This window comes from Echinops telfairi, unplaced genomic scaffold (genome assembly GCF_000313985.2).
Source record: "Echinops telfairi isolate 266 unplaced genomic scaffold, ASM31398v2 ScPeMD7_7421;HRSCAF=8459, whole genome shotgun sequence".
NCBI classification, from domain to species: domain Eukaryota; kingdom Metazoa; phylum Chordata; class Mammalia; order Afrosoricida; family Tenrecidae; genus Echinops; species Echinops telfairi.
In genome coordinates this window covers 17,212,463-17,221,412 of record NW_022111321.1, presented here as the reverse complement: position 1 = coordinate 17,221,412, position 8,950 = coordinate 17,212,463, and the positions used below count along the sequence as shown (strand labels likewise).

At 38.9% G+C, this 8,950-nt stretch overlaps 1 protein-coding gene across 1 annotated transcript in view; it reads right to left on the bottom strand.

Annotated features, from left to right (window-relative positions):
- Positions 1-8,950, bottom strand: part of CUL5 (cullin 5) — a 92,190-nt gene that overhangs the window by 54,663 nt on the left and 28,577 nt on the right. The window contains exons 2-3 of the mRNA XM_045297737.1: positions 6,601-6,710; positions 2,285-2,288 (exon numbers count right to left, since the gene is read on the bottom strand). Coding sequence (XP_045153672.1) covers positions 2,285-2,288; positions 6,601-6,710 — 114 coding nt within the window. The remainder of the gene's footprint in view (positions 1-2,284; positions 2,289-6,600; positions 6,711-8,950) is intronic.

Genomic DNA, 8,950 nt, shown 5'->3' with positions numbered 1-8,950 from the left:
AGAATGATGAGGGCAATGAATGTACAAATGCACTTTACACAATTGATGTGTGTATGGCTTGTGATAAGAGTTGTATGAGCCCCTAATAAAATGATTTTTAAAAAAATAAAAAGAAAAAAGAAAATACCATTGCTAGGGGCCTATTAGTCCTCAAAATGACATCTTTGCTTTTTAACACTTAAACAAAAAAAAGACAACCTCATCTTTTTTCCACGGAGCAGCTGTGAGTTTCAAGCACTGACCTTGGAGTTAGCAGCCCAAACCTTAACCCATACTACTATCAGGGATCATTAAACATTAGAGATGCAAATCAAAGAACAGCAAGATGTCATCTCACCCCAGCAAAAATAACAAGCCTCTGAGGTCCTTTTCCAGAAAGTACATTCAGCATCAAGTCACCAGAGCTTCCAACTGAGTATGAGAACTATATATTAGTGTTCTTTTTAAGTTTTATGTATGTCTTTTTTTATTTTTGGATCTGTTTCTCTTAGGATGAAACCAAAATCCTTTTTAAATACCTTCCATCATCTATTTCCTCTAATGATGAGGTTGCCTCCTCTCAAATAGTCCCTTCCTTTGTATCGTATGCTACCTTTGTATAACCTCTCCTACAGTACACCAGTATCTATCTTGATGATCCAAAGCACAGGGGAGAAATTATAGCATATAATCACAAAAAGATATGATCTAAAATACCATGGCTTCTGTCTTGCACATTTGTGCATGTTTTCTATTTATGTTCTAGAAAAAACTGTAGTACATACATACAATGGAACACTGTACAACAATGAAAAATAACACAGAATCTGTAAAACTTCTTACAACATGGATATATCTGGCAGAAAATATGCTGACTGAAATAATTCAAACATAAAAGGGCAAGTACTGTATGAAGCAGTATTATAAAAAGTCAAAAACAGGTTTACACACAGAAAGAAACATACTTTGATGATTCACAGGGAGGAGAGAAGAAGGGAAACACTAATTAAATATTAGATAAGAATTATTCTGGTAACAGGAAAGGCAATACACAATATGGGAGAAGTCAGCACAGAGAAGACCCTGGAAATATGATAGAATAAAAGACAAATTCAATCAATGTTTTAGCATACACACACCTGCAATTAACAATAATTTGTAAGTGGAAACATATTTATTCTAAATAGGTAGGGGAGGTTGTAAAAGAATACACTTGTACACATATATAGGTATGGTGGTAGCTATTTCTACAAACATATTTGTAAATGCTGCATATAAACTTGTAAACATATTAGAACACGGAGGGGACACAGAGAAACAACTTAGATACCTGAATTGACTCAGCAGACCTGGAGGCCAAGGAGACTTCAAGGGTAATTGGCCAAGCACAGTTCATAATGTTCTACATTCTATTCTGCTTAGTAGTGCGTGTGGTCTTTTGAGTGGATATGTAAGATACAACTGTTGGTCTCTTCATACTTATTGTTCAAAAAGAGAAAAACCAACTTGAAATGAAAATATGAAATGAGGCCACCTTCAATCTACTCAAACTCATATTTATTGCCATCAACTTGATGTCAACTCATAGTGACCGTATAGGACAGAGTAGAACAGACCGTGTGGTGTCTGAGACTGTAGCTTTTGATAGAAAACAAAGCTTCGTCTTTCTCAGAGCAGCCAGCAGCCCAATGCATAACTACTACACCACTGGGCTCACTATCAAACGGGGCTACGAAACAATGTGAAGAATGCACCTCTCAGAGCAATTAGCTCGGTCAACCAACAGGGCAATATCTGCCCCAAAGCAAAGATGAGAAAACAAAGAAATTGAACAGATAGAGCAAAGAACCCTGGGAGGACTTAGGAGGTGTGCTGATGCATTGTGGAGATCGCAACCAATGTCATGAAACAATTTGTGTATAAAGTATTCATTGAGAAATGAATTTGCTCAGTAAATTTTCACCTAGAGTACGATAAAGTGTATGTGTGCGTGTGTGTACAATGACTAAGATTTAGAAAGCTTTTAGATATTGGATGTCATAATTTCAACGATGGCATTACAATACATCCAGGAATGTTTTCACCTGAGAAGATCACATACTGATAGAAATAATGGTGCTGTGGGGCTACCCACTTTGCCAACTACGGGTTCTTGAACATTTCTTTTCAGGAGAACACTGTAAGTTGAGCAGACCAGCCCTCTCCATTCCTTCCCCATTCATTAGTGCTCATTAAACAAGCAGTTTTAAAGATAGTAAATCATGATGTCAACATAAGCTGGACAATAACAAAACACTCAACTTACAATACTTTAAAAGAAAAAGAAAAACCATATAAGAATGCTATAAAGTTTCACAAGGCCTCAGCTGTTTCTTATTGAACTTTAAATTCTCACAGGGAGAATCACAGAAATAAATTAATATTATGCAATTACTACTGAATTATTTCCCTAAATAATAAAATCAATGATATAGTTGTACTTCATTAGTATTCAGAAAAGTTATTACAACAGGCATGATATTACTTACTATGCCTAGAAAGATCTGTTTCCAAGACTGTCCCTTGTCTGGTGTCTGGTCACTTGGATTTTGGGGAAATTTCTACCATTCTCTGATAAAAGAGGAACACTGATCCTAAACTTTTGTGCAAACAATACAGTTTATGCCAAAAACCTGGGTCTAGAATTTTGGTACATGCTAGAGACAGGGTGCCCACATGACTAGTCTCCAGTAAAACCATGGGCACCGAGTCTCTAATGAGCTACTCTGATAAACAACACTTTACAAGTATTAGCTCAATTAGTTGCTAATACTGGGGGCATTAAGTGCATCCTGTGAAACTCCACAGGGAGAGGACTCTTGAGGAACTTGTGCCTGACTTCCCTTGGACTCTACTACATGTACCCTTTCACTAAAATGATGTTTCAGATTCTCTTACTATATATAATAAATTCAGGGTTCCAGGCTGGTTCCGCCCAGTTCAATCATAGCTAAGTAGCAAAATTGAGCAAAGATTAATTTTTATTAAAATCTGGGTGAACTAGAGTGAAATTTTAAGTTATGAGATAACTTCAATCATAGCTAAGTAGCAAAATTGAGCAAATACGAATTTTTATTAAAATCTGGGTGAACTGGAGTAAAATGAGGTTAACCTATGGGGTACAGCAAGTAGATACTTAAACCAAATCTCTTGCCCACAGAGTTGGAAAACAGTGCCACCTGGCTCAAAGAGGGTGGCCGACTGCACCACTCTGAATGCTTGTCACTCTCTCCAGTTTTACTAAAAATCCAATTTCCTGTACCAGGTCAATTCCATTCCATTTCAGCTCACAGATGCCTAGGATATCAGTGTTTATGCAGCCTATTTCATTTTTTATGACTTCCAATTTTCCTAGATTTCAACTTTGTACATTCCATGTTCTAATTATTAATAGATGCTTATAGCTGTTTATTCTCATTTTAAGTCGTGCCCCATCAACAAATGAAGGTCCCAAAAGTAACTCCATCCACGACATAATGGCTGACTCTAATTGTATAAGGCACCTCTTCCTCGGCACTTCCAGTATCTTCCAGCACCTGACAGTGCTCTGCTGCTATTCATGAGGTTGCCAGTAGCTAACTCCTCAGAAGTGGATAGCCTAGTCCTTCCTCACAGTTTCGAATCTCCGCTGAAACTCTGGGTGACCCTGCTGGTATCTGAAATACTGGTGACATAGCTTCCGGCATCACAGTAGCACGAAAGCCACCACAGGACAACAAACTGACAGACATGTGGTAGAGTTGCTAACTATTATTTATTATTATCAGTTGCTAATTAGTATTTATGAAATCACATGTTTGTGCTTTAGTGGCTAAATATTTTACAGCCTACTTACCACGTGCATTTTTGAATGGGTCAACTTGGAGTCTTAAAACTGACAAGATGAAAAAGAGCCTAAAAAATCTTTCCTGTCTCTTGGACTTAAAACATAACTGTCTGGCTCCATAATATCTTAATTGTGCTATTACCAAGAAAAGGCAGTTCGATTTTATGTCAACTTGACCCTGTGTGAACGTTGTTGTGGTGGAGTCCACAACCTATCAATCAGGTCACAGCCTAATGACAGCTCCTTGGGGTGTGACCCTTTTCTGCAAGAAAGACAGTAAGAAATGTTCTTCTTCTCCCTAGTCCTGGGCCTTGCTTGCTAGGACTTTATGTCTGCCTACAGGAAAGCCCCACATGGGCTGTGAACCTAGAAAGCGATCAGAGCCCTGTCATGTTCCCACCGACCTTGTCCATATGACTCTGTACCCACTGGCCTATGATGTTCTTGCATCACCTTTCTGTGTCACTGGCCTTCAGCTATGTGAAGATGAGGGCTTTGGCTGCCACTGGACTGGGGCTAGTGGACTTTAGCTGGACTGGGCTAGGATGCTTTCTTGATATAAAATTACTTCTTAATATAAAGTTACTTCTGATACATATGTGAGCCTAAGACAGGCAATGAGTCCGAATTCTGAATTCACAGATGTGAACTGCCTGATTCTGGCTAACTGAAACCTGATACTATCACTGTCTGGTCTGGGCGGTTTCAATCTTGGCATAGCTGTATTGAACCCAAAGCAGGCATAGGCCCAACGAATGGGCAGTTGGCAGACCACTGCGAATGTAAGATACCCTTTTGTGGAGCCATGAGCTATGAGAACATCATGGATTCTAGCTAGACTTTCCGAGTCCCTTGCAGATGCCCACAGAAAAGAGCTAACTCTGACAGAGCCATCTGAAATCAAACTACTAATCAGCTCTATATTTCTGACACTGAGGCTAATTTTGACTCCGGCAAAAGCTACAAGGTAAGAAAGAGAAAGCATTATAACAAGCATATGCCTCCTTGAGCAAACTCCTCAACTCCCTCTCAGAGATGTTCACTACTACTGATGTATGCTTAACTTTCTAGATTAGTTGCCCTTTGCACCTATGAATCGATAACCTGACTTTACTTTTGTCTTTCTCCTGTTGGATAAACCTTAGCTAAAACAATTTCGTTATTAAATGCAACTGTCCTAAGAAAATTTCTAGATCACTCACTAGATAAACATAAAGGTAGAAGGTGATGTAAACCCACTTTGAAAACTTTTGAAAATTCATAATTCCATCCTAATCAATTTCTAAACATGACACGTCTACCTGGTTGAATTATATTAGCATGTTTTTATGTAAAAACATCTTTGTCCCATACATCATAGTGAGTGTAACCACTACCTGTTCCTGTTATATTTTGTCTTAAGATTTTCAGGAACAAGAGATTCCTGGCCAAGAAACAGAATTATTCCATTGCCCCAGGGATGTGAATGAAAACTGGTAACAAAATCAGGTTAAATTCCAAGAGGAGATAGGAAATGAACCAGGCTGGGGCTGTAAGGAGCCTGATAAGCACACCTGTAAGGTCCACTAGCATTCTATCTTTTTTTTTTTTAACATTTTATTAGGGGCTCATACAACTGTTATCCCAATCCATACACACATCAATTGTGTAAAGCGCATTTGTACATCGTTTCTCAAAACCGTACATAATTGTGTATAAGCCAAGTTTTTCAGTACATTTTTAATGTCGTTTTTGTGGTAAAATTAGGCGCTGTGGCTGATATCCGGGTCGGCTAATACTCGAGAATATACGGTAACTATTTCTGGTAACTCCATTCTTTCCAAAACTCTCATATGTGACCAGTGGAATTGTACATCTTATGTGTACACATTGACTATCAGTGGCACTGCATCAATCCCAGAAGGCTTTCAAATCAACTTCAACTTATTGGCCAGAGTTGTGCTGTACCTGAATCAATGCCTTATGCCAGTTTAAAAGAATGGTTCAAAGAGAAACTGACAAGACCTTTAGTTTTCCTAGTTAATAGGATTTGTTTTAACTGGTTAAATCCAGGACTCTTAAAGGGGAAATTGATCTCACTCTTCTGCTCAGATCCTACTGATAATAATAACCGTTCTGGGCAAAAGGAGTAAAAGAGTTAGCATAGCAGGCCCAAGACTGCGCTCCTAGGAAGGCCCGCTTATAAGGCTGGCCCTTGGATGACCTCTGGGAACTGGAATGGTCAATCATTTCCTACAGCGAAGTCAAGTATTCCCAAAACGATGGCCATTGTGCCTGAACTGACTGTAAGAACAATGCAGTCCGTGCTGAACCGCACCATTTCTTCTGGGAGTCCAAAATTTGGGGCTATGCTGGACAGAGGCTGCCGATGTGAACAAATCTCAATGATAAATCTGAGCACCGAGTCTCTACCAAGCTTCCCTGGTAAATAACTTCACACATATTTCTGCAACTTGTTGCTGGGAGATTCATGCTTGTCCTGTGTCACTCTACTGGGAAAAGTCTGTACCTTTTCTCTTAGTTGACTTTATTTTTGTGTCCTTTTGCTGCAAGGAAACATAGCTGTGAGTACAACTATATTCTGAGTCTCCTGAATCCTTCCTAGGAATTTCTGCCTTGGGGGAAAACTTTGGGAGACTCCTGACATACAGGTGATAAACAGACCAATCTAGATTTACATAGTGCATTTTAGTACAGAAACACATCACCAAAATTTCATTTAATTAGCAGAAAGTTAAAATTAACAGATTACTTACGAAAACAGATCAAACCACTGTTGTTTTGTAACAGATTCCTGACGTAAAAGCTTCAAAACAATAGGACGCATGAAATCCCATTTATCTTCAAACTGAAGAGAACCTTTATTCTTAAAAAAAAAAGAAAAAAAAGGAAAAAGAAAAAATAGCTTAATTTAAAGGCAGTTAAATAAAGCAAAAAATGTTCTATAATTTCTACCTTCTAATAGAGAAATGCAAAGTTCAAATTTTAAAAGAACTATTTTCTATAAGCTTTACCTGCTATAAAAGTACCATAGGAAGACCACCACAGAGGAAATTGTTTAAATGCATGCAGCAAAAAATTTGATTTTGATCAAAGAAATGGCCCAGCCTTTGCCTTAGCCTTCTGGTAGGGATTTCTGGGCCCTATGACGCTATGTCTGATGAATATGATTAAGCACAGGGCCTGGTTACACCTGTACAGTCTGAAAGAGGACACTGGTCATGCCGGAAAGACTTAATGCAAGCTGTGAGAGCTTTGGATAACATAAAATCAGTCAATTTATGTGGTAGTTATATAATCTGGTGTCAATTTGAGAAGGTGTAGAATCTAGTCTGTTAATCTGGTCTCAGCTTGATGACCTCAATTTGGAGGCAGCACGGAGATAAATAGCTGACTGGAGGCCAGATACAGACAAACTCTCTGATGACAAAACACATGGAGCTACTCTAGAGCCCTGGAACTCGAAGAGCCACATTGAGACCCATGCCAGCACTGAGATGCTTCCACCACCACTGGATCCACAAGACTTTCCACCCACTGACCTGTATCTTCCAGCGTTTGGCGTCATTTCATGTGTTTCATGAGTCTGAAGAGGAATTTATAGATTGGTATCGGACATATTGGCTAACATCAGACTTACAGAGACTTGATCTGAACTGGGCTGGGATGTCTTCTTAAGACTCATGGATACTGGGAAATGTTAAGTGCCCTGACTTCACAGGGAGAGGAAAGCAGAAACTGTTTGGAAGCTCATGTGTCTCTTCCTTTGGCTGATCTTAAACCCTTATTCTTTCCCTGAAGTAAAACATAACCAAAGCAGGTTTTGGTGTGTTCTAAACGTCTATCTGGAGAATTATCAAAACCTGGGTGTGCTCTGAGGAACTCCTAAATTTACGGTTGGTGTCATACATGAAAATAGATTTAGAAGTCCACATGAAAGAAGCACACAGCCTGTGTGCTCCAAAGATGACAATAGCAAAATGCAAATATGACAAAGAAAGAAGTCTCAGAGCTAAAATTGTGAACACCCAATGTGTGGAAGACAGTGGAGGACAGTGGGAGCCCAAGACCCATCTGCAGAGTATCTAATCCAATTAAGCCACTGGCAGATCCCCTGTAGCCACAGGCAAAGGTCTGGAACAGGGTTAGTATCACACACAGTTCATTGTAATGCTGATTATGCTGGATCAAGTTTGATATTGAGTAAGTGGACTTTCCTTTAGACCAGTGGTTCTCAACCTGTGGGTGGGGACTCCTTTGGGATTGAACAACCCTTTCACAGGGGTCACCGAATTCATAACAGTAGCAAAATTACAGTTATGAAGTAGCAACGAAATTAATTTTATGGTTGGGGGTCACTACAACATGAGGAACTGTATGAAAGGGTGGTGACATTAGGAAGGTTGAGAAGCACTGCTTTAGGCCCAACCTGAATTTGTTTTGAGTGCAAGGATCTCTTGTATGTTCTATGACAAAAATATCTTCCCTTACTTTTAAATATTGATAGGAGCCTTTTCTTTTTCACTCACTGTTTGTATTTTTATGTTTATATTACTATTGTTTATCTTTATCACCTTATTTCGTTTGTGTTCTTTACAGTTTCTGTTGGGCTTAGCAGGTTGTGAAGAACAGAAGTGGATGCACAGAGATAATAACTGACGCAAGGCGAGTTATGGAGGATATGGGGGAGTGGCTCTGGGGAGTAAACATTGAAGGTGGGAGGGAGCACTAGAAGAGAAATGTGAATACACAACGTATTTTAAAGGCGATTTAATCATGGTGAGGGTGCAAGGAGAAAGAAAATGTTCTAAAATTTAAAAACACAGTTTTAACTGACTGCCTCATAACAGTATACTTTGAACACAAGATGGAAAGAAACATCTCCTTTTTAAAAGCTAATCAATAACTGATAACAAAATGATGAGAAATGCACAGGACAAAAAGAAGGGGGAAAAGAGAAAATTCTAGACCATTCTTACCAGAGAACACAAAAGCAAAAATCTTAATACAAGGAGATTTTTAAAAGTTTGTGGAGGGAGACGTCGGACAGGGCAAGACATGACAAAATAATAATTTATAAATTATCAAGGGCTCATGAGGGAGGGG